This window comes from Alosa sapidissima, chromosome 23 (assembly GCF_018492685.1).
Source record: "Alosa sapidissima isolate fAloSap1 chromosome 23, fAloSap1.pri, whole genome shotgun sequence".
Taxonomy (NCBI): Eukaryota; Metazoa; Chordata; class Actinopteri; order Clupeiformes; family Clupeidae; genus Alosa; species Alosa sapidissima.
This window is the reverse complement of record NC_055979.1, coordinates 23737079-23763463: the sequence shown is the minus strand read 5'-3', so window position 1 is coordinate 23763463 and position 26385 is coordinate 23737079. Positions and strand designations below refer to the sequence as shown.

At 43.1% G+C, this 26385-nt stretch overlaps 2 protein-coding genes across 3 annotated transcripts; both read right to left on the bottom strand.

Moving 5' to 3' along the window:
* Nucleotides 1–356: 356 nt before the first annotated feature.
* vegfd (vascular endothelial growth factor D) lies at nt 357–11063 on the bottom strand. 2 transcript variants are annotated; one of them, XM_042080200.1, is made up of 8 exons: nt 10519–11063; nt 10158–10357; nt 5937–6162; nt 3719–3909; nt 2549–2676; nt 1637–1743; nt 989–1123; nt 357–696 (listed from the first exon to the last, which is right to left on the bottom strand). In XM_042080200.1, the coding sequence occupies exons 2-7, from the start codon at nt 10230–10232 to the stop codon at nt 1023–1025; spliced, it is 828 nt and encodes a 275-aa protein (XP_041936134.1). In that variant the 5' UTR covers nt 10233–10357; nt 10519–11063; the 3' UTR covers nt 357–696; nt 989–1022. The 2 variants fall into 2 exon arrangements, with proteins under 2 accessions (XP_041936134.1, XP_041936135.1); XM_042080201.1 differs by having other exon boundaries at nt 989–1120; nt 10158–11063.
* Nucleotides 11064–11490: 427 nt separating this feature from the next.
* On the bottom strand, nt 11491–26332 carry pir (pirin). Its single transcript, XM_042080199.1, has 9 exons — nt 26002–26332; nt 25786–25878; nt 23746–23826; nt 19820–20026; nt 18691–18775; nt 16252–16296; nt 14638–14720; nt 14379–14445; nt 11491–11715 (listed from the first exon to the last, which is right to left on the bottom strand). The coding sequence occupies exons 1-9, from the start codon at nt 26092–26094 to the stop codon at nt 11603–11605; spliced, it is 867 nt and encodes a 288-aa protein (XP_041936133.1). The 5' UTR covers nt 26095–26332; the 3' UTR covers nt 11491–11602.
* Between the last annotated feature and the right edge of the window lie 53 nt (nt 26333–26385).

Here is a 26385-nt window from a genome sequence, read left to right as displayed (position 1 = left end):
GCCTATTTGAAGGGAGGACACTAGTGCCATTTCTGTTCTGAATGTAATTAGTCCATTGAAAATTGCACTTCTATCTGCCTACCTGTGGCAAACTCAGCCCAACTGAGCCCAATTAGCTATGTGTTGCTGTGCCAACCATTTCCACTTTATAGGTACTGTTTGTTTACTGTGAGAACCAGTCCCTTCATAATGATAATCATCTGCCGTCATATTCACTGCCGAACACCAAACTCAGAGTAATGGCCATGTTTTGTTAGAGCTCAGTTGAGATGGCATTTTAACTGCTGATGAAACACTGAGTGCTTCTGCACAATTCAACACTGGAAATGACAACACGGGAAATGGGGAACATTGCACAGGAAATATCTATTTACACAGCTTGGCAAGAAATTACAAAAATATCATTCTTTTAAAGTACATTTTTGATTTGTTTTGCTCAGTGCACAGAAGGAAGGCATGCGTCATATTTACACACTACTCTGAATCGGAACCACTCAGAAGCACATGTTAAAAAAGCCTTTTGCAGTTTTGTTAATGATAGAATCAATCAGGTGATGGTTAAAATGCAAAGGCTGTACAAGGCCATGTGATATAAATAGGGACATTCATTAATAAATTAGAATGTGGTGTTCTGCTTTCAAGTCCAGCAGATTGTCTGCGTTCTCATTTCTCCATTGGCTATTTCTTCATTTGCAGCTGTCGGAGGAAAAGGGAAAAGAAACCAGTGATCAGTGAATATCAGTCAACCAGAAATCAGTGATCAGTGAATATCAATGTAATTACAATGACTACAGGAGGCTTTGGGGCAGGAGACAGGATCCTTATTGGCCTATCTTATCCATATTTACTTTAATGATGGCCATTATACACCTTCCATAGGCAAACATAATAATTAGAAAATGTTCTTTGATATGCTTGTATTTTCGTGTGACTCCTAGAAGTTCCTGGGGTGCCATTTCTAAGGATTCAAAGTTTGGAGGTATCTCACTTGAGCTACTCCTGGTTGATCCGACGACTTGTTTTCAATTCCTTGGAGGTTGACTTGGACGCTGGTCTCTCGGAATGCACTCGCAGCGATTCACATCGATTTCACAGTGAGCCCTCTGGACGTTGGTGGACGCTACTAGAGCAGGAGGGAAGAGAGGAGAATGAAACGGTAATGAAACGCATCTGACAGGACATGCTCATAACAAGCTGCCAAGTGTGACCTAGTGACCGCAACTCAGCAGGTCAGTAAAGCCAAGGCAGTGTTTGTGAAGAGAACAAGGGACGCAGACCTGAGGTACGGGACACACACCTGGTTTTTGTGAGGGGTACGGGGGACACACAACTGGTTTTTGTAAGGGGTACGGGGGACACACACCTGGTTTTTGTGCCGGTACAGGGGAGGCACCTGGATTTTGCGTGAAGGGTATGGGGGGGAGCTGGTTTGTGTGAGAGGTACAGGGGACACACCTGGATTTTCTGAGAGGTACAGGACACACACCTGGTTTTTGTGAGGGGGACACCTGGTTTTTGTGAGGGGTACGGGGGACACACACCTGGTTTTTGTGAGAGGTACGTGGGACACACCTTGATTTTCTGAGAGGTACAGGACACACACCTGGTTTTTGTGAGGGGTACGGGGGACACACACCTGGTTTTTGTGAGGGGTACGGGACACAGCGGTCCTCCATGCAGTCCCAAATCAGCCCGTTGTCACAGAGCCTGTGGGAGACGTCGGGCTGGCCTGCTAGAGAACACCTGCACAGCAACACATCAAATACTTACAGTACCAGACTGGAGAATTGTACAAATCAATTGACTTGAATAAGTACCTTAAGTACAGTATCTTGGATAGAAGGAACAGGTAGTGTAGACTAGGCCAGTTACAGGTTACCCATTCTTCTACAGACTCCTATAGTATCAAGTGCAATATCTACTATCTCAGTCATAATTTGTGGCCCTTCATAAAGGACAAAGGGAGAGAAAAACCTCCAAACCAAGGCACTCCTTGAGCTTACTAATAATAATAAGTTGCATTTCTATAATACTTTCTCAACACTCAAGGTTGCTGACATGTCCTAACTGCACAATTAAAAAAAGCCCATGTGTAGCGGCTTGTGCTGTTAGTGGCTTGTGCTAGGGCACAACACCAGTATTCATTCTTCATTCTTTATCCTCTTGACACCACAGGACACCCGACTTTTTCATTGTCTTTGTCATTTCATATCAAGACAGCATGCCTTCAACCTACACGTCAAATTTGAAATCCTGCTGACGTGTACACTAGTGGAATGGCCATCACCAACTCCTGGCTCTTTTGCACACTACTGAATGACCTAACTTGCTGCACACTAGTATAATGGTAATTTTAACGTAGTTTGGGAGGTACAGAATTGCAATTACATAAGAATATATTGAATACTGCAATCCCCCTAGACTTGTTTTTATCTCTTTTGGGGGGGTCCAGTCCAGGTCCTAATCAGAGGGGGCCAAGCACCCCCATAACTGGAACTGTGGCGTGGGGGCAGTGTGGAGTAGCTGTATTGGCGCTGAGAGGACTCACCAGTTCCTTGTGCGGGTGGCCGTGTGCCGGCGGATCATCGGGGGCTCCAGACACTTACACTCCGTGTGATTGGCCACCTTCACCAGCACAGGCTCGGGGGACGTTTTGAAGGGGGTCACACTGAAGAGCTGCGGGAACACCGAGCTGGTCAGACAGTGGGACCGTGTGGGCCACATCCCACCCCCCTGTGCCATATACTGTTGGCACTTCCACGCTACACACAGGCTACACAGTGTGCATTTCATTTGTACATGGTGTCCCGTATGTAAATAATACATCATAGAGTAATATTGGTATAGTACTAATGGTATCATAATACTATTTATATACATAATATTAATAACTAGAAATGCAATTCCATTACCAGTGCATGAAAATGCAAAAAATGTGATAGTTATCATGTATAGTTAATATCTTAAAAAGTATAAAGTTTAAAATAATGAAAAATATATTGCTTAAGTCCTTTTCAAGACCTACATTACAAAGTTTCAACGAAGTTTCTACGTTAAATGGTTGAAGCTGAATTAGACACAGAAATTTTGGTTAGAAGAAGGAGAAGAAGACTTTGGATAACAGAACAGTGCATTTTCATGCACTGTAATTATTAATGAATGAATTAATGAATGAATAATATAATTGATATACTGTATTTAAGTTGCGTTGGATAAATGAATATATGTAAATGTAAAATACTATGCACATTGTCTCTATATTGTACTATATTGCAGAGGTTTGTGGTTTCAGCGTGGCAATCACTATTTTTTTTAATTTAGTGGTGGATGGTAGTCCACAGGTTGCTTCCTCATTCAGAAGGGTCCAGAGTAGTCCCTGGGTCACAATCAATTGAACACCCCTGGAACATTGCATCAGAGAGACATCTCTCTGTGTGTGTGTGTGTGTGTGTGTGTGTCAACATACTTGTCAACATATAGGATTCTGATTCCAGTTCTGAGGCCTATACTACAAAAAGAGGTTACCCCAGTAACTTTGTGAGAAAAAAAAGAACCAGTCACCAAAGATCTTTGACGTCACTGCATGTTTTGCTTCTGAAATGACACTGCTTTGAGATCAGTGGTTACTACCAATTTTACCTGGGTAACCAGTAACCTCGCTCCGTAGCATCCCCCTCTGCATCTGACAAAAGAGCACCCTGAGTGTTGTGGGACTCACAGTTTTGTTGACGTAGGTGGTGCTGGTGTTCCGGCAGGCGACGCCCTCTTTGTTGCAGCAGCCGTTACACCTGAACACGGAGACGCACGGCGGCTTGAAGAAAATGTCTGTCGGGGAGCCCATCTCCGTGGCAACGTCTACACAGGTCTCCCTGGGCATGCACTGCGTCTTCTCCCACTCATCCTTGATGGCTGAGGAGAGCAAGGGGAGATGCCATTTGGTCTTCACGTGAACCTCACTGAGTCTGATTTAATTTCATCCAGTCATGGAAGTTAATGTCACATTTCATTACAGGTAGGTGTCTCCAGGTGAAATGTCAAGCAGGCTCTCATCTTATTATGCTTTGCTCTCATGACTCATTGTGGTTATCATTTCCACACACCTGTGCACCTAGCGCCCCACACACCTGTCCATCTAGCGCCCCACACACCTGTCCTCCTAGTGCCCCACACACCTGTCCATCTAGCGCCCCACACACCTGTCCTCCTAGTGCCCCACACACCTGTCCATCTAGCACCCCACACACCTGTCCTCCTAGTGCCCCACACACCTGTCCATCTAGCGCCCCACACTCCTCTACTCCACCGTATAGGCTTCATGAGGACTTCTCCACAGTTCTCCAAAGATCAGTAACTAGTGCCTGCTGTGTAAGAGTAGGCTAATCAATTTGACTAAATTTGAGCACAGCAGCATTCATGTGCAAAGTGACATTAGAATGATGCTGTTTGGTCTGCAGCAAAGCCATATCCACTTTATTATTGAGCAATGGGCGTCTTCATGACACTCCAGGATTCCGAAATCCGTTTGTCTGTTTCCGGCCGAAGCTGCGTTGTATTGATTTTAAGTAGTTTCATATGATAGTCTGACTAAAAGAGTGCCTGACGCATCCTAAGCCATGTAAAAGTGAACTTCATATAAAATATCCCCATTCAGTGAAAAATGCTCAACATTTTGAAAGTAATATAAGTTGAAGAATATCCAAGTTAGCCTACTGAGACTGGAACAAAAGTAGAAACTGGAACAAAAGTAGATTTCAGGAATAAAGTGGATAGGGAGCCATACGCATGTGGTCTGCAGCATCTCTCTTTCAGACCCTTTCAACAAGATAAACAAAAACAATGCTTGAACGTTCTATTTTGTTGCCAATCTACTTCCGCTTCATTAAGATAACATATGGAATGTTAAAACGGAAGCCTTGTGGGAACAACTATGATGCTGATCGTGGAACTTTCTTGAAACGGTCAACAATCAAAATGGAGTGGGCCAGAGCTGTGTCCAGTGTCGTACACTGAGTCATAGTTTTTCCATTTACAGTACTCTCAATCTGAAGGTGAGAGTGAAGGTGAGGTGCTAGAAAGCCTTTAGGCCTAAATGTAATATGGCAGAACATTTTGGGTAAATAACTCCTCATCGAGCAGTCTGAGTCATACTGCAATAGTTAATCAATTATTACAGTGAGGGAAGAGAAACCCAAAGCCCACAGCAAAGTCGAACCTGCTGAATGTCTGAGTGTTCTTCTGAACATGACCTGAAAATTCTTTTATGTGAGTGTGTGTGTGTGTGTGTGTGTGTGTGTGTGTGTGTGTGTGTGTGTGTGTGTACCATTGAGGATCTCCAGGCTGTAGGTGTCAGGTGTGTGTGTGAGAGTGTGTGTGTACCATTGAGGATCTCCAGGCTGTAGGTGTCAGGTGTGTGTAAGTGTGTGTGTGTACCATTGAGGATCTCCAGGCTGTAGGTGTCAGGTGTGTGTGTGTATGTGTGTGTGTGTACCATTGAGGATCTCCAGGCTGTAGATGTCAGGTGTGTGTGAGTGTGTTTGTGTGTACCATTGAGGATCTCCAGGCTGTAGATGTCAGGTGTGTGTGTATGTGTGTGTGTGTACCATTGAGGATCTCCAGGCTGTAGATGTCAGGTGTGTGTGAGTGTGTTTGTGTGTACCATTGAGGATCTCCAGGCTGTAGATGTCAGGTGTGTGTGAGTGTGTGTGTGTGTACCATTGAGGATCTCCAGGCTGTAGATGTCAGGTGTGTGTGAGTGTGTGTGTGTGTACCATTGAGGATCTCCAGGCTGTAGATGTCAGGTGTGTGTGAGTGTGTTTGTGTGTACCATTGAGGATCTCCAGGCTGTAGATGTCAGGTGTGTGTGAGTGTGTTTGTGTGCACCATTGAGGATCTCCAGGCTGCAGATGTCAGGTGTGTGTGAGTGTGTTTGTGTGTACCATTGAGGATCTCCAGGCTGTAGGTGGGGGAGGCGTAGCGGGTGGAGCGGTGTGATGGGGCGCGGTCCTCCATCAGCGGAGACGAGTCCAGGTTCTTCAGCTTTAGCTTCAGACGGCATCTCCACAGCTTCCAGTCCGCGTAGTTAGTCAGCCTCAGAACCTCATCAAGACTTGAAGCAGACCGCATCTCCTTGATCCAACGGTTCTGGGAAGATAAGGGGGGGTTCTGCATGGAACCCAAAAATGTTATTTGACGCGCTTAGAACACGTCTTTAGGAGATTTTATAAACTGTCCACACTTCAAGTTGTGGTACAACCTTTCCCGATCGAATCCTTCTTTTTGACTCAACGTGAGAAAAGTTGACACACTGCGGTCACTCCCACTGCAGTCTCTTATAAGAGAGATACTATAGGAATGAATAGACATGAGAATGAGAATGAGAATGAGAAGCACTGTCCAATAGTTCCTATTCCAGCCACAAGGAGGCAGTAGTCCTCTGCACAAGCTGCTGGTTGTAGTAGTTGTCTATGCTGACACATCACAACATTTCTTGAATTTCCCCTGGGGATCAATAAAGCATGCGCGGATCTACGGGGTGGCAAAGGGTGGCAACTGCCACCCCTGGGACACAGTCTTGCCACCCCTGTTGCCACCCCATTTATAAATCAGATAATATTTTTTTAAGTATATTTTATGTTCATACATGTTGGACTGTGAGAAGGTGTGAAACCCGCACCAAACTCCTCTCAAACAGAAATCGCCGATTTAGAATCCCCCGTCCCCTCACAATGGTTTCACCCATCACCATCAGCGCAGTGACCCCCGCAAAATTTCACCATTGGCAGCAGATTGCACAGTGCATGCAAAACCATACACTAATTCTCAGCCTTTGACTTTCATAAAAAAAACTTCTTGTAAAAAATCTCTTGCTATTCTTCTCTGTGCTACATTGCTTTCAATGATCTGTTGGCTCACCTGTGTTTAGGACTGATTGTTTAGTTTAAGCACCTAAGTGTCTTCACACCTGATAGTTGTGTTTACGTAAACAATTGGTTAATGTGTGTGTATTTTGGAAGGTAGTGCCTTGAAATTGTAAAGAGGAAACATTATCTGAGTTTTCTGTGTCTAAAGTAGAGAAATGTGTTTCGAGTTTTGGAAATCAATGTCCGTACCGTTTTGTGTGTGTGATGTGTGATTCTGATAATGTGCTTATAGTTGTGCAAAACTGGGCTGATGTTTTGCCCCTTGAGTGTAAGGTTTCGCTAACTGCGGGATACTTTTGATTTTAGTGTTTAAGCAATTGTGAAAATCTGTAAGATAAAATCATTCTAAGCATGACCAAACACATCTCTGACCTCTTGGGGTAAACAGACTCAAGTGAAGTGTTGTGTGATTCCTCACAGAAGCTTGTACAACAGCTATTACATGACACTGGCACAGAATGTGTCTCTATTGACAGGGAACATCCTTTGGCAGCGGCACATGTTGAACAGCTGGAGCCCAAGAGACAGCCATCTTCCCATGGACCACCTGTTCAGAGGCTCCGCGGAGCCGGGGAGTGCATCAGGCCGATGGCGGGGAGTGCATCAGGCCGATGGCGGGGAGTGCATCAGGCCGATGGTGGGGAGTGCATCAGGCCGATGGCGGGGAGTGCATCAGGTCGATGGCTGGATGTTGGAAGGGAGGCCCACAAGCGTGCCCACAGACGATTGCCGTTGTTTCAGTGAGAGCTGGCTTTTTAACGAGCACCCCATGAACTGTAACAGCTGCAGGGCGAAGATTTTTTTGTTATTGGTTGTTTAACAGCTTGTGGCACCCTCTCTTACACAAACACTCATGGCTGAGCAATGAGGAAAGTTTTCTCATTCTCATTTTCTTAGGTGCCCAGTTTGTCACTGGCGCTGAGGTGATCATTAGTCAGAGTTCTTGTGCAACCCACTCAGCGCACAAGAAACAACAGGAGACTTTGATTTTTCCACAGCACCCTGGCCTGAGGCATGGAGTACAAGTGCACCAATCTCCAGTGAGAAAAGAGCATGCCTGTAAAAGCAGCGATTGCGTATGCCTCTATAATCCATACCATATGTGGTCATTAAAATGCTGTAATATTCACGTCTCCTGATTTCAAAAGAACATTTTGAGCAATTACAAACTTTAAATGTTTACTACAAAAAGGGAGAGGGCTTGACAGAGTGCAGGGAAGTGAGAAAGAGGGAGGGGGGGGGTTCTCCTCTGATCCCTTTACGAGTCGGGAAGCCGCAGAGAGGATGGAAAGTTGTAGTGTGGAGGCCAGTGCAGGGAAGCCTGTCGTGCAGCAATACACACTCGTCAGCACCAGGGTCTGTCATGCAACAATACACACTGGCCAGCACCAGGGTCTGTTTGCTTGCTTCTCCTGAGTTCAATTAGTGACAGGAGCCCTCTGATCCCATAGAACAGTCTATATAGAACAGTATATATAGAACAGTCTATATAGAACAGTCTATGTCTTATCCCATAGACTGTAGAACTATATATATATAACTGTATATATAAAACAGTCTATATAGAACTGGATATATAGAACAGTCTATATAGAACAGTCTATGTCTTATCCCATAGACTGTAGAACTATATATATATATAACTGTATATATAAAACAGTCTATATAGAACAGGATATATAGAACAGTCTATATAGAACAGTCTATGTCTTATCCCATAGACTGTAGAACTATATATATATAACTGTATATATAAAACAGTCTATATAGAACTGGATATATAGAACAGTCTATGTCTTATCCCATAGACTGTAGAACTATATATATATAACTGTATATATAAAACAGTCTATATAGAACAGTCTATATAGAACAGTCTATGTCTTATCCCATAGACTGTAGAACTATATATATATAACTGTATATATAAAACAGTCTATATAGAACTGGATATATAGAACAGTATATATAGAACAGTCTATATAGAACTGGATATATAGAACAGTCTATATAGAACAGTCTATGTCTTATCCCATAGACTGTAGAACTATATATATATAACTGTATATATAAAACAGTCTATATAGAACAGTCTATATAGAACAGTCTGTCTGATCCATTCAATATGGAGGGTGGAGTCGCCTGCTTCCACTTAAGACAAAGCGCAACAACAACATGCAAGACAGCAGGGTGAACAAGAAAAGCATGAGCAAAGAGTTGTGTCTGTGTATTTGTGTGTGTATGCGTGTGTGTGTGTGTCTGTGTATGTGTGTCTGTGAGTGTCTGTGTATGTGTGCCTGTGTATGTATCTGTATGTGAGTGTATGTGTGTGTGTGGTGTGCATGTGTGTCTGTGTATGTGTGTGTCTCTCTCTGTGTGTGTATGTATCTGTGTGTGTGTGTGTGTGTGTATGTGTGTGTGTGTGTGTGTGTGTAGAGAGAGGGAGAGAGAGATTAGACAGGAGGAGGAGATGAGAAGAGAATGGGGGTGGCACAATACGCACCCACTCACCCACACCCCCAGCCATGCTTAGTCTTTACACCTAACAAGTCATCAAACTGTTTCACATGGAACGTGTCCTTATGTAAGCAACAGCAAGCGAGAGGGAAGCAAAGCCTAAGGCCAGTAAATGCTGCTGAAATGACACAGGAATCAGTCCAGTCATTCAACCGAGCAACCAAGATTGCATTCCCTTGTACAGTCGGCCCACTAACTTAATTCATTAATAACATTTAACGCCAACAGCTCATCATATGCTCAGAAACACAACTCATTTAGCATGCTCCAACAGCTCATCATATGCTCAGAAACAACTCATTTGGTATGCTTCAACAGCTTATCATATGCTCAGAAACAACTCATTTAGTATGCTTCAACAGCTTATCATATGCTCAGAAACACAACTCATTAAGCATGCTCCAACAGCTCATCATATGCTCAGAAACAACTAATTTAGCATGCTCCAACAGCTCATCATATGCTCAGAAACAACTCATTTAGTATGCTCCAACAGCTTATCATATGCTCAGAAACACAACTCTGTCACAAAGATCCCCTTTGTACAGACGTGGAAATAATCTATAGAGTATTTCAAATGCAATTTGAACTCAATATATTAGACAGCCTAACAAGTCACTTTGTACTAAGGTCCAGTCATCCCTCGGAGGAAAATGGACTAAACTGACTGATGAGTGAATAAGTGATTAAAACCCAAATGCACCCTGTGCAGCTACTCACTCTCTGGTCTTCAGCGGCCGGCGTCAGCCTCAGGAAGCCCAACAGCAGCAGCAACGTGTGCAGGAGAGTCCACATCCTGTAGTGGAGTTGCCAGAGAGAGAACGCTCTGCGATGGCGACAGAGGAGGATCTTCTGCTTCTCATGCAATAATGATGAAAAGGAAAAAAAAAAAAACTCCCAAAGCCAGTCTCTGGACAACCCTGTGAGACCACACACACACACACACACACACACACCCACGTGAAGACCCGGCCCAGTGAATGAGAACGTGGGGGAAGAACCTGGTAAGTTGACAGAGACACCTCAGTAGAAGCCAAATGGAATTCCCTCTTTAAAAAAGGAAGGAAAAATAAAAACACACCCTCTGCTTCCAAGGTCCTGGAAAGGGTCTTTGAACTAGACACAAGAGGCAGGTTTCAGCAGAGAGATCTCTCTTTCTCACTGGCTGTCTCTGACTCATTAGTCTCTATGGCCGCCTCCTCTGCTGAGACTAATGTCTGTCTTCATCATCTCAGCCCAGCTCAAGCGTTCTCAGATCCGTGTGCTTTTGTGTGTGTGAGTATGTGCGTGTCTCTGTGTCTGAGTTTATGCACGCAAGTCAGTGGCGTGGGTGTGTGAATCTGTCAGGGGTGTGTGTGTGTGTGTGTGTGTGTGTATCCGGGGTGTGTTTGTGTGTGTGTGTGTATCCGGGGTGTGTTTGTGTGCGTGTCCAGCGTGTGTGTGTGTGTGTTCGTGGTGTGTGTGTGCAAGCGGCTGCCGCAGGACTCGGTTCCCCTCCCCTCCAGCCGGCTGACTCGTCTGCGCGCCGCTCACGGCACGTCCCAGGACGTCTGGTTGCGGAGTGGTCACCGGATTCCCAACCCCCGGTTCACAGCTCGTACGCGCTCGACCCACAGGAACATGTGGTTTAAATGCAATCCAGACCCCTCTCTCTCTCTCTCCTCTACTGAGGTGAGGAGCAGGGGAGGTGCAGCGTAGTGAGGCGGAAGGGGGGAGGGGGAGCTTGGCCTTGGCCCGCGTCCCAACCCAAACCCCGGCTGATTGTCTGGGCTGGAGTTTATGGGAGGGTTAGCCACCACTGCGCTGCTGTCCGACGTCACTCCCCAAATGAGCATGTAATGTGAGATGCAACGCTGAGTGGATTAAAACTACACACACACACACACACACACCACAATCTAACGGTTTGATACCAGGCTAATGAGTTGATGGACTGAGAGCAGCTGATGGAGGGTGGCAGGGTGCTGTTTAGTCATCACTTAGTGGAGCATCTTGTGAACACGTGTTGGAAATGATTGACTGTAAATGTTGATACTGATAATGCACAAACCACTTCTGATAAATATTTTAATGCTTGAGAGATGACAGCAGTATACACACACTTTAAAATCCCACAGCAGGGTTACACAGACGTTTTAGAGTGCTCATTGCAGGGAATAAAGCAATTACTGAGCAATTTTTGATTGCCAGGCCTTTGCCTTCTCAAATCCGTTGGTTTTCGTTTGATAGTCTCTGATAGCTTGTGTGATCTCCTCCTCAGTGTTCATGACGAACGGACCTACAGATAAAAATAACAACAGTCCATATCAACAGTCCATATCAACACTATCAACACCCACTGCCACACAAAATACTGGTCTAGACATAAAGGTGCAATTGTCGCTAGCTTAGCCACTTTTTAAAGTTTAACTCGGTTTTAAACTCGCGTAGAGACAAATACATCACATGACTTCTTATTCCCCATTGCTGTGTCATCAGCACCTCTGGTTTAATCTGCTACAGTGTTTTAAAGGAACATTTCACTGCTGGGAAGATGAATGTGTATTTAAATTGGGTCATTTATGTAGTAGAAATATGGAGTCATCATTGAAGTCAGTGCCTTCTTGTCCGAGAAAAAGCCAAAAATGTACTTTTGGCTCATATGGATGAAAGCCAACAACTCCCAGAATTCCCTGCCCTTCACTGCTCTTCGCTGCCCTACCAAGCCACTCCCCCAGGAAGTAGCTTAGGCATAAGCTACGAGTACACAGAGGGACTCATTAATGTAACATTTTGGCATTAATAAGGATTCTAAAATTAAAACGATTATTGTTTAAGTTGCACTCAATCATGTGGCCATATATCAAAGGTCCTGTTCTTCATATGGAAGTTTGCAAAAATGGGGTGTCGATTTTGTTCTGCCTCTTTTTTTTGTCAAAGTTCACAAGCCCATAGCGCAAGAACTAAACCAAACCATATAGGAGGCTCACATGTTACATGCTGGTACATAAATAGGAATAGTATGTAGCAAAATCCTCACGTTTGGTCTGGATGATCCTGCTTGGTCATAGCTGTCCCTCAAATTTGATCAACATTTTATTGGAGTTTTTGGCTAGGCTCTGTTTAGGCCTTCAGAAGACATATTTGTTCTCAACATAGGCTCTTGGTTTATTTTCCTTATTGAGATAAGTACAGTGTAGAAACACTCTCACAAAAAGCAATGAACAAAAAATAAATTCCTTCAGGGTCTGAACAGCAGACCCACAAGTCTGAAAAATCATTTTGGTTCTAATTTTCAGAGCACCCTAACACCTTGTGGGAATATATACATTTTTTTATATTTGTTTCTATATTATCCATGATGACTTGTCTTGACATGCAAATCTTTCTTTTTTATTTTCCACCCTGAACATGGGCAAAATGCACCACTGAGATCAATATGTTTTGGTGGCACTGTGGTAACTCTACATAACACATTTTAGCCCCATCGTGTCCTTTCACCAAAGGTAATGTAACGTGCATTAGAACCCTGGTATACTCCACACTGCCCAAGCCTTGTTCTGTTTTAGCGGAGTGATTACATCGCTGCCGGTGATTGGGGAGGAGAGCCGATTACGACCGGTGGAGGACTATTACGGGACGGTATTGTGCTATTGGACCACTTGCGGATTGCCGTGCGAGGGACTGCTTGGCTAGGCTGGGCCAACACGGAAGCTGCTAGGCCTGCTCGCTTGTTGCTTGCTGCTTGCAGGATTAGGATTGTGGAACTGCTGTGGGGTACCTGGCGCTGCTGGTGGCTGGTGGCAGTATTGCTGACTGCTGTATTGGCTTGTCTTTTAATTTATTGTATACAGTGTTGTATTCGGTGTACATTTTAACTGTAAATTTATTGTATCAATTGATTTGATCTTATGCCTATTATATTTAATACATTTATAATGATAAGATTGAGCCCCTTTGCCACACTGATTGATTACACTGCCTCTTAAATCTTAAATCTTAAATAATCAGGTTAAAACCTATATTGCTGTCTGGTTACAGGCAGCCTTACGACTACTACTAATCTGGTGACACTTACTCATAGTCTACCTCAGGGTTGCTTTGCATTGAGGTGACATAGACTTGACGAACTTCTATTCTTTCACACAAACATACGGGTATTTTGGGCCTTTAAGGGCGTTTTTGGGAGATAACCAGGTACGCCATGTTTTTGGAGGTGCAAACACGCTGCATTGCCTTTAAGATCACATAGTAAGGAGCTGCCTCAAGGGTTATAAAAGTATTTTCTCGTGTTTAGTTGTAAAATGAAGGCACAGTTGTTATAGCCAGCGTCTGGCTCCTTGGCTATCAATTTGGTAACGATAACGATAAAGCAATTTGACGTCTTTAGAACACTACACATATCGGAGGTGTCAAATGTTGAGTTACTCCAGTCTAGATTTTTTGACGTTAATCACTCCTATGATGTATTGCTATTGTCTATCCAAAGTAAAATGCCTGTTTTGAAGTTAACTGATGGTTAAATAACCAAAAATCCAATTGTTTGCACCTCCAAATGGGAGGTGACGTACGTCTGTGACGCGATTGTGTGAAAGAATGGTACAGAAATTCTTTACTGATCGCAGAGAACATGTTCTTGATTGAAATTAACGTATTATTTTGACAGCCCTTATTAAAACATTTAAATTATTACAGCAAATGGCAACAGTGGTATAAGCGGAATAATGGACCCCATGGCGTTCGGTTCACAGAAAGAAATGCACTTATGAAAAAGCGTAAAAGCCCCTCCACGGGCGCGTCAGGGCCGTTTTACCACCTGAAACGTGCATTTCTTTCTGTGAACTGAACGCTGTGTCGTCCATTATCCTTTACTTATTGCATCGTCACTTAATAACCGAACAGGCCCAAACAGTTCCCATGAATACAACAACACTAGGCTGAGTGTTAAGTTAAAGGCACTACCATGTTGAACCACTGGTTCATGGATGGGTTCTCCAGCAATCAGTATAAAATGGGAGTCCTCTGTTGCCTGTGGGAAAGGGAGACATGTCTGATGTGTATTGTTCTCTTCTCTTATAAAACAGAAATGGGAGGAAATATGCAGACCAAGCTGTACTTTTACAGCTGAAACATTTTTGTTTTTTATGTTTAACGTATAATTGTTTATACATTTTAGAACAATCCATATCCTGCTGTTAAAGTAAACTGGATTGTTAAGCACCTTATTCTCTACTTGAATGAAATCTCCATCTTCAAGTACCGCTGTGTGATGGGGGTCTATTCGCCGCTGGTCTACAGTTGGACCTGAAAACAAGCACATCACATTGTAAAATGAGTGCTGATACAAAGTCAAATAGCCCGTCCACCTTACGCCAGTACTTAAGGTCTCTATCCATTGTATGTGAAGAGCTCTTTTCCAAAATGCTATATTTTAAAAACATGAATAAGTCATCTTCTTTAATTGTGCATTTCAGCTAATATCAATAAAATTGTTGTTTTGATTGAGTAAAGATAAATCGAATAACAATACAGTTTCACTGAAAATTCATTTATATATATATATATACATATATATATATCATTTTGGAAAAGAGCTCCCCTTTGAATACCATTCTGATTATTGTTAACTGCTGGCCACCGATGATGTGAAAACCACAGTTCACTTCAAAATACAATCACAACAAACAAGCGGTAGATAATGTTTGCCGTCTTCCTCAAACGGTCTCCAGACTTTCTGTGCCCAGTGTAACACAAACGCCTGAACGCTCCAGCTTTGTTGTGCTGGCTGCTCTGTTTATGGGGTTCAGCTGCTGTTGCGCTTATGCAAGGCCATATTATGTTAATACAGCGACTTCTTAATTTAAAGCTGGCGTCATTTCCATGGAAATGCTTTCCCTTTTGAGGCATCTGAAAACAATTAGGCCCCCATGCCCAAATTCTGAAGAATCATATAGAAAAAAACAGTCTACTAAACAAGTCTACTAAAGCATTAGAGCTTTATTAGAGCTCCTTGATAGGAAAACAATTCACAACCAGCAAGATGATGGGAAGGGAAGGTAATGGTGAATATGTCAGAATAACATGTTGACATAAACTCTCAAATGGAGACAGACCCAGAATGTCCAGACAAACAGACAATGCTTGTTGTTATGCCAGGCGAGAAGAGAAGGGATCATGACAGTGCAGACTGACATCGCAGCTCGTTTCCCTCAGATATTTGATTCATTTAGGCCAGACCAGAATGTTACAATGTTGGGATCAGGGACTTTTTCAGCTCTGAGAAGAACGCAACTTCTGGGGAACAAGACTAAACAGGATGGCGCACAACCAGCCCAGCTGACCACAGTCAACACCAACATCCAGTGTGTTTTCATACCCACCATAGAGTGTGCTTACATTAACAAACACTACATGCAGAAACACTGCTATGGCCATTAGAAAACAGTAAAGTGTTAGATGCAGTTCAAATGGAGGACAGATTCTCAGCTCTTTAGAGGCTAATGCTAGTCCCTTTTTTTGAAAGTGGGTTTTTTCCAACCATTTTAAACCTGGAAATAATCAAATAGTGACCATAAATTAAAACATCAAGGGTTTGGCTTTTCCAAAGCTGGGGAGTAGCCATTGGCCTGAGATCACAAAGAGGCTTCAACTTTAATGTCAGATTTCCAACAGAGGGAGAAGAAGCAAGTAAAATAATCAAATAAAGACACCTGCTAATTCCACTGTGAAATGTTAACTAAAGTATTCCATGTTGGCTGACAGAGAACAAGGCCTTTGTAGTTGTGAAAGAAAAAGACGCAAACCAGCAAATGACCTCCCCAACTGCAACACTCACCAACACACACTGACCCTGCGAGGGTGTAGATAAAGGCTGTCCATCCTAAAAGAAACATTGAGAAAAACATATTTTAATCACATTGATATCTTAATCCCAGACCCCACAGAACTATACTGTACTACAGTGCATCATCCTTAAAATCACATTGATATCTTAATCCCAGACCCCAGAGAACTATACTACAGTACATCATCCTTAAGAAACCCTTGACATTTTCCGTGACCAATGCACACTGATTGTGGCCAACCAAACTATCAATACAGATATTTATAATGTAATTCCCTTTGCAAAGTGGACGCCTTCTGTTGCTTCTGGGGAAGTGACCTTTACGATGCTGTGATGTAACAGGATGAATCAATTGCGTGTGTCCAAGCACACACCGGCTTTTTTGTGAGGATTTATGACTTGCCATGTGACATTAAACCACAGCCATGCTCAAATCTCTGGCCCTCTCAGCCAGTGAATGCATGACCCCATTCATCACCATTCTGGGGCAGAGCTTTGGGCATCACATAGTTTACAGATGCCATTATGTAATATTCTTTGACCCTTGATTCTTTGATCATTTTGTATATATTGAATATATTTCAAAAAGAAGATTAACAGTACAAAAGTTAAAGTATGGTATGCAGTGATGATTTCATGCAGTTGATGATTGGGATAACCTGATGAATGGGTACTGGCTACGTCATCAGGAGGCCACACGTTATTTCTACTGTACTTTCATTGCTGTACAAGAGTTGGAAATGTCATATAAAATTACAAAAGAGAGCGTGTGATGGGGAGTGGATGGAGATCTGGTTTATCCATCTGGTTTATCCATGCACATTTACAACTGAGAGAGAGCATGGCTTATCCATGCACATTTACAACTGAGAGAGCATGGCTTATCCATGCACATTTACAGTTGAGAGAGAGCATGGCTTATCCATGCACATTTACAGCTGAGAGAGAGCATGGCTTATCAGAGAGAGCATGGCTTATCCATGTACATTTACAGCTGAGAGAGAGCATGATTTATCCATGTACATTTACAGCTGGAAATCTTTGTGCAGTGAAAAACTTCAGACTTCCTGTGCACTGTTATGAAGATTCATGAGCTTCCTTGCCCTGACACAGTCCCATATTAGGCCAATGCAGGAAGAAGAGTGCAACTACAAGAGCTTTATGACCAAACAGGGACTTTGATATTTTGACAGTATTTTATAAGTGCAAAAAAATGACCAAAGTTTCAATACATCCGGTGTCTTTGTGGACCATGACGGACCGCTATGAAGCACCTGATTGCGCAGCCCAATCTGGATGATGTGTGTGCATTCACTTTATACTAGATAGATAGATAGATAGATAGATAGATAGATAGATAGATAGATACTTTATTGATCCCCAAGGGGAAATTCAAGGGGATTCACATTGATTTGAGATATCCTGACAAAAGTGATCATTACTGGGATAGCAACGGAGGACTTGGGAACATATCAAATGTATAGCAAGTCCTTGTTGCCTAGTTAACAACAACATGGAGGGCCCTAATTTAAATTGATGACAAAGTGCAAAGTCTGTCAACAAGGAGCATATCCACATAGTGGGTGATTAATAAAAAAAAGAGTTGAAAGCAAAGGATACTGTTAAAAATCTTGGTGTATTAATTGATAGTGATCTAAATTTCAAAAGCCACATGAAAGCGATAACTAAATCAGCTTTTTACCACCTCAAAAATATAAAACTTAGAGGGCTGATGTCAAAAGATGATTTAGAAAAACTCATTCATGCATTTATCTCCAGCAGGGTTGATTACTGCAACAGACTTTTCACAGGCCTTCCTAAGAAGACTATCAAACAGCTTTAGGTGATACAAAATGCAGCAGCTAGGGTTCTCACAAAAACTAAAAGAACTGACCACATTACTCCAATTCTTAAGTCCCTGCACTGGCTTCCAGTAAGTCACAGAATTGACTTTAAACCAACTTTCGGATGACATTGAAAAGACCCCAACTGTAGCCAGTTTAAAATCTAAGACCAAACTGTTCTCAGCTGCTTTCTGCTCATTGAGTTATAATTTCTGAATTTGTCTTGAAAATTATTCTACCTTGTGTCTTTTATTTTGTCTTTTTATTATGATCTTTACCTTTTGAACTATTCTTTGACTATATTGCCCTTCTATGCTTTTATTTGTTATTATTATTTGGTTTTGTTTATGTAAAGCACATTGAATGATCTCTGTGTATGAAATGCGCTATATAAATAAACTTGACTTGACTTGACTTGACTTGACTTGACTTAAACTATAGCTATGATGTGGCATATGGCAGCACTGAGCTGATTTATCTGTGTGTGTACTTCGGATTTTGCTAAGGTATGAAATGATCTTAAGACTTAAGACTTTGCTCTTTGGCGAGTCATTTAAATGAGTGTCTGGAGTGTGATTGGTCTTACCTGTGGGTATTGGCTGCACATGCTGCGCGCCTTGCTTTAGCTTGAAATCAAGATAGATGGTGGGCGTGCGCGTGTAGACCTTGGACTGAAAATGGAAAGAGCACAGGGGAGAACGAGAGAGAGAGAGAGAGAGAGAGAGAGAGAGAGAGAGAGAGAGAGAGGGAGGAGAGACGGAGGTGAAAAAGAGGCGATGCAGCAGGACGAGTTGGCGTTCATACTCGCATAGCCGCCCTTCTACACTACACGCCTCTCTCTTCCCCACCAGATACGCAGCGACGGATGCCAAACACTTCAGTCATCGCAAGGCCTCGCCAACCCCCATCTCTCATGGTCAGGAAGAGCTGTGAGACAGTCCAGCTGCAGCATGCCGATCTGCACAGCGACAGCCAGCGTTGGTTGTGAGGAAAGCACTGCCTGCCTGGCCTACATCACACCCTATGGTCTTCATTAGGATGCCACGGACTGCCCTAAAGTAACCCAATCCAACCCTTTTGACATTAAAGGGAAAACAGCTCGCCGCCTAACTAAACAGGAGACGAAAGGCATCGTCTCCGGAGAAGTCTGCTCCTCATTTCCTGCGTTTATCTAGCCAGACAGGCGCGAGAGGACGTAGTAGTGGGCGTCATTTACGTGGTTGATTCAAATGTCAAAGCGTAAATCAGATGGTTTTGGGTTCCCTGGAATATTACAGCAAGCCTGTCTGAAAGAGAGACTGTAGACTAGTTCTAATGATAGATAGATAGATAGATAGATAGATAGATAGATAGATAGATAGATAGATAGATACTTTATTGATCCCCAAGGGGAAATTCAGGAATGCACCAAACATTACTCTAGTACACTGTAAGCCAGGACACACCTGCAAGTAGATGCACCTGCAAGTAGGGACTTGATGAACTGTGTAATAATTCTGAATCCTCTCAAAAACAACAGTACTGTGAGGGACCCTGATCGATATACATGGATGGTGGTATGTAGAAGTAATTACCTGTAAATGTTTTTTTTTTTCAAAATTGACATTACAATTTCACTATTTGTAACAATACAATCATGGGCATACAACAGGAGTAACTGATATTAGAACTGAGTTTGCTGTAAACTCCCTATTCCCAGTACACTGTAAACGCACCTTCGCTCCCAGAGCCTCCCCTGAGATGACGGCCACTGTGACGCCATCTCTGCTGGGCCTGAGAATGTCACATGCTTTCAACTCCTGGTACTGCGGCTCCACCATCTTGTGGTCCCTCTTTAGATTCACCCAGAGTTGAAGGCCGTGGATGGGCTCTTCGGATATGGGCATCTCGGCATGGACCACCCCTCGCCCAGCGGTCATCCACTGCAAAGGGCACACACAAACACATAGCAGGGTGGCTTAGTGCACATATTCAACAATAACGTTACCGGGTGGATGAAAGCACCAACCTTTACATGAGACTTCTTTAGGACCTACTGAATGATTTCAGCCTGGGAGCCCGACAGAGATTTTGAAATTTCCCACCAGAGCACAAAAACACATTTGATCAAAAGGCGATCACTACAGGTGAATAGGACACAAATGTTAACTAATAGATATCACCATGAAACTTGCTCAGTTGTTTACTCACATAAACACAAATATATTTTGTATTTTTATTGTAGGGTTATAAAGCATTTATAAAGCCTTGTGATTACTGACATAGTATATATATATACATATCCATGACTTCACACATAACGTATTATGTGATACTATCTACAACTTGAAGTTTCACAGAATATTATTAACCTTCTTTGATCTCTTGATAATAGCAATGATGAGGTTAAAAAATCTTTATATAGCATTGTAGGCTATAAGGGCATTTTCACATATAGTTCCTTTTAAAAGAACCGAACTCAGTCCACTAACAGGGGACCAGAAAGAAGACCAAAACGAAAGAGAAGAAAACAAAAGGGACACAAAAAATCTGAGTAACCTGTGTAACCTGAGTAACTTCATTTGGAAGAGGATTCAGATCTCTTTCTGGTGCACTTCAGCTCTGATGGGGCCTCAGTTTTCTTCATGTTCACACTATACCACCTAACTGTTGCTATGTCCAATCTTAGCTCACATCCAAAATGACAAGTGAACAGCAGCCCGTTAACTGCGTTGTGCAGTCTCTCGTATATGTTTGCAATACAAGTTCGACAAAGAGAAAATAGCCTAGCACATCATGGAAAAGGGTGAGCAATACAATCCAAAGTTCGCTGATTTCTACATTGTTAGTTACAAATAGCTTTAATGAAAAGATATTCAGCCTAACCTTAACTCTAGAACCCACTTGTTCGGCTGTAGCAAATTGAACATTACAAATGGCTGTAGGCCTATCATGAGCCTAATGATAATAGTTTATTTTAGGCTATACAATAAATTACATGCCTTCTGTTTTGGCAATGGCAAGTCAAGTATCAACAGTTCACGCCACGCACCCAGTCTGAAACAGCCCTAAGTCTTGAGTGCAGTCACAACTATGTGTGATTGGTAATATAGGCTTATGTCAACCATGACAAGGCATTATGAATACTTCATTCCCCCAAAAGTGTTAATAGTGCATTACAGATACAGACTTGTAATATGTAATAACATATAAGTAATATGTTTTTACGCTTTATGCTTTTTATCATTCCATATCAGAAATACATTTTTTGGGACAAATGGGAACACAGCAATGAAGGCTGGTTTATGAAAGTGCTACTGAATATAATTTATGTCTTCAGCATTGTTTCACAATGTAGGAAATGGTCAAAATAAAAGAAACCCAACCATTCATCTTTTTACACAGGTCTAAGTATGGACTAAGGAATCAGAGTCATGGATGCCTGTTTGTTTAACAGAGAGAGAAGAAGATCTGATCCCATTCTTTTGGGACTGTTCCCCTTGCAATATGGCAAAGCAATGTTGACTTGGAGAAAACAAAGATTTGGCTGCTTACTTGGAGCTGCAATATTAGACCTCATGCAGAACACCATGCCAAAGCAAAAGGTCTAAAGACAAAGGCAATATGTCCTCACTCAACTGGTAAGTGTGCACCAATCAGATTTTTTTCATTCTGGATACTAACACTAAGAAACCACGTATGCATAGCGGTAAGAACCCTAGAACTGCTATGTAGTGGATCTAAACTGCTGGCTCTTTTACCCCTCGCCATGCTATGCTAGTTGTCCTGTTAGCAAAAGCACTGTTGACGCGTCACCAACATTTAATCCAGCCATTGATAACCAGCCCCCAAGCCCCATTGTCACCATCACGTTGTCCTGCTATTTGAGTCAGTATCAAATAATGAGGTGTAGCCATCAAGGTTGACCCTGATATGAAAATTCAGGGTCAAATACTTTACTTTATTAATGTGTTTATAATACCTTATGGACCCTGGGTTCATAGACAGTGTTACCAAAAATTCTCTCTAACTTTTTGAGCAATGTTGCTGAGCAACCAGTTCCATTCATTCTGATTGCATGATCATGACAATTTTCCTACTGATGATTAAAGTTCTCCAGCAAATACATTTGTTGCCCAGTCTCAACAGGAACATGCCAGAACTACAATAATGAGGAACAGTGCCCAGCAACATTGCTCAAAAAGTTGCCTCATATATCATCAGCTTTATAGAAAGATGTGAAATTTTGTTCCACCAAGCCACCTCACTAACATAGCCAGGTACACATAAAACACAAACAGACACAGGCATCTTTCAAAGGCTAATGACTGTAAGCCCTGTTGCATTGGAGTCCTCTGTAAAATAATTACGTTGCACATAAAACTACACAGAGATGCCGTAACTTGAGCAATTGTGCTGGACCCCTAACCATAAGGACAACAAAAGCAAAGTAACTCCTTCATTTACACATTTCTGAGAGAGTGCAACTCACAGGGCACAATGAATCACTACAACATAATAGCCCTGCGAGTCTCGTGTCTCCCCCACTCCTTGTACTTAATGGAAATTTCCACCCTCTTCTCTACAGGCTGAGAGGCATCACAGGGAGCCCGCCTTCGCTAGGCGCAGTCGCTAGGGTAACCGAAGAAGAAGCCAGGGCCTTGTCAGCAGGTTTTAACACCCTGTTTCATCGGCCCTGTCCAGTCAGGGCCAGATTTTTGCGTGTGTGTGCGAGAGGGAACCCGCCAGCCTCGGGGTAGTGCAGTGGCAACGGGGCAGAGGACTACAGACGTCTAGAGCCCATTAAAACCTCCCCTCATTGACCAGGGACAAGGGAAAACAGCTTTACAACAGTGAAAACACAGGAAATAGCCAGCAGACATGATCTCTCATTAAGTCTAGCTGCTTGTATGAGTGTGTGGGTGCATGTGTGTGTGTGTGTGAGAGAGCCTCGAGTGGATGCACTTTTTTTCACTTGAGAGGTTGAAGTAGGTCACACCTGGAGGTCACCTGCACTAAGATGTGGGAGTCCAGTGCCTGACACAAGACACACCTGGAGGTCACCTGCACTAAGATGTTGAAGTCGAACGCCGGACACATGACACACACCTAGAGGTCACCTGCAGTAAGATGTGGGAGTCCAGCGCCTGACACATGACACACACCTGGAGGTCACCTGCACTAAGATGTGGGAGTCGAACCCCTGACACACCCCTGGAGGTCACCTGCACTAAGATGTGGGAGTCCAGCGCCTGACACATGACACACACCTGGAGGTCACCTGCAGTAAGATGTGGGAATCCAGCGCCTGACACATGACACATACCTGGAGGTCACCTGCACTAAGATGTGGGAGTCCAGCGCCTGACACATGACACATACCTGGAGGTCACCTGCACCAACATATGGGAGTCCAGCGCCTGACACATGACACATACCTGGAGGTCACCTGCACCAAGATGTGGGAGTCCAGCGCCTGACACATGACACATACCTGGAGGTCACCTGCACCAAGATGTGGGAGTCCAGCGCCTGACACATGACACATACCTGGAGGTCACCTGCACCAAGATGTGGGAGTCCAGCGCCTGACACATGACACATACCTGGAGGTCACCTGCACCAAGATGTGGGAGTCCAGCGCCTGACACATGACACATACCTGGAGGTCACCTGCCTCCAGTTTCCCATAGTGGCCACAGAAGTCCTCATGCGCTGAAGTGCCGTTCAGGAGATAAGTGACCTGCACACAAATCAGGACAATGAATCATGTGGTCCAAGCCTTAGCCTGAGAAATTAAATTACAAATGTGACTGAATGACAAGATTTCTAAGAAAGAAATAATTTCCTTATTCCCTTATATTATTATAATATTATAATTAATTAATAATGTACTGTCCTCAACACAAAAGGACAAAACAAATAAATACAAATAAAACTGAAACATGAAATAGCAAGAAACATTTTGAAGAGAGGCTCACAAAAAGGCGCCCCCCCCCCCCCCCCCCCCCCTGTCCAGACATAAGTCAGCTCCATATACGTATGCTATCTGGGTGAAAGGGCAGAGTATATCTAAAAGCTGGGGGACAAACAGGACATGATGTCATAGCTGGAGAAGGCACGTATGGAACATAAAGTACTTTAGCAACATGTGTAAGTTAAATATGTAATGGACCTAACATACGCGTTTCACTAAATACCCAAACACATGTCCTCAACTCCAACTCTCTCTCAAAGGGCTATCATAGTGCAAAAACAGCAGAACCTCAGCCATCTGGGGTCTGGAGAGGCAAAGGCTAAATCTACGAGTGGTAGTTAGTCCCCTCTGTATGACGGAGCTTCTACTTTTGAGGTTTATCACATGAAACTTTGCACTTTCATGGTGGACCTTGCTTTAGAGGACCAAGGCCAGATGACCGCACCAAAAAGTCACATGTTCTCTCCCACGCAGAAGAGACACTTGACAGGAAGAAGACAGTGAGGGAGGTCAGAGGTCAACATCTGTCTCTGGCCAGCCAGCCGCTCTCCAGCTGGGAGGAGTCTGTGATCTCCCAGTGCAGCTGTGATCTCAGCGTCATGTGACCACAAGCAAACACACCTGTGACATTGCATTTTGGGAAGTCTGGCACGGGCCACGGGCTTCTTTCTCTCTCTCACACACACTCTTTCTTTCTTTTTTCTTTTGGGTCATTCCACGTCAATTCAACCAGGGCCCACACACTTAGGTCTCAAAAAATTGTGAAAACAATACCAGGTGTACCTATGTTACCCAGGAGACACACTGTAAAATTACTTTTATGTAAAATCAATACTTTCCTAGATACAGCCAGTTTTATGGGGGGGGGTGTGGGGGGGGGGGGGTGTTGATTTTGTTTGGCCTCTTTAGCGCAAGAACTAAACCATGTAGGAGGCTCAAATTTTGCATGCTGGTACATAAATAGGAATAGTATGTAGCAAAATCGTCACGTTTGGTCTGAATGATCCTGCATGGTCATAGCCGTCTCTCAAATTTGATAAAAATGTTATTGGAGTTTTTGGCCGGGCTCTGGTAAAAGACCTAAGTGCGTGGGCCCTGGTTGACGTGGAATGACCCTTTTGGCACTGCTCTCCCATTGTTAAAACATTAGAATCTCCTGACATAAATACAAACGTAGGCTATGTTATTCAATTTGATATAGGTCAGAGGTGAATGACAATGCCATGTGAGAAGATGCTATTTCAGTAGTATTCCTCAAGATACAACACAGTGTTTAATGTCATATCTTAACCTTTCATGTCATATCATAACCTTTTATATTTTAAAGGTTAAACAATTCAGAAATTGATGACTGCATAGATTTGTTAAGTGAAAGCAGTTGGTTCTTGATGAGAAACTCTCTCTCTTGCTCTCTCTGTCCCTCTCTCTCTCTCTCTCTCTCTTACATGACAGTAGTCAGGGCACCTCTATGCATTTATAGTCACAATTTATTATGATGAAGGAGAATTTCATTAAGAAGTAGGCCTAGTCAGTAAGACTGGACGTGTCATGTAAGATCTGCTATTGTATGAGGTTGACAATCCTCGCATTTTGTTTTACAGAGCTGATCACTTGTGCCCTCCGCTGGCAGTAACAGAAACTGTAATGCTTTGCGCTTGACATTAGCACTTCTGAAAAAAGGACAGGGGCAAGTTGGTGAGATGCTAGTAGAAACCGAAGTCTTACGGTTTCGAATCCTCTGTGTGGATGATCGGGAAAACCGGCAGGTTTGCTTACACGGAATTCATCTAACATCAGAAAGGGGTCTAAATTCTTAAGCTGTGAAGAGAAAACATGTTTGTCATGACTGTTACTAACTTGCGAATATATTATGTTATTGCTTCAATTATATCAAAACCAAAATAGAAAACACAAATGAATTTGGCTGTCTGGGCAACTTACATCCTTTCTCCCGATACTCCTGCGCACACGAGCGCCTACACCCTCAGCCTGCTCCACACTGAGGACGGTTTTAACGACTCTTCTTACATTCATCTTGCTTATTAGCCTTGATACTCCAAGCCTATTCTATCCTGTTCGCATTGATAAAAGTGACAGCTAAATTCTGAAATACACCTGTTACCGGATATAGCCTAACTCGAGCTGTTGCTGTAAAAACGCTGCGTCATACGGTCGCTTAACCTGACATACCTCTCTGTTGTCACATGTTTTGTGTGTTGCGCGGCTGCACTCTGGGGTATTACATGGGGCGGATTTGACGCTGGTCTTCTGTGTCCATACCAGTTTGGTATGAAATGTACCAAGATCAAGTCACGAAGAGTAGAA

Bases quoted from the DNA above. Each gene is read 5' to 3' on its own strand.
- vegfd (XM_042080200.1), bottom strand. From the start codon at position 10,232: ATGTGGACTCTCCTGCACACGTTGCTGCTGCTGTTGGGCTTCCTGAGG. The intron at 3,910-5,936 runs GTACACACAAAC...TGCTCTCCTCAG, and splicing joins CAGCCTGGAGATCCTCAATG to CCATCAAGGATGAGTGGGAG. The intron at 2,677-3,718 runs GTGAGTCCCACA...GTGTTCCCGCAG, and splicing joins CCACCTACGTCAACAAAACT to CTCTTCAGTGTGACCCCCTT.
- pir (XM_042080199.1), bottom strand. From the start codon at position 26,094: ATGAATGTAAGAAGAGTCGTTAAAACCGTCCTCAGTGTGGAGCAGGCT. The intron at 18,776-19,819 runs GTGCGTTTACAG...TTCCATTTTCAG, and splicing joins GGGAGGCTCTGGGAGCGAAG to TCCAAGGTCTACACGCGCAC. The intron at 11,716-14,378 runs GTAGTGCCTTTA...TTTTATCTGTAG, and splicing joins TGAACCAGTGGTTCAACATG to GTCCGTTCGTCATGAACACT.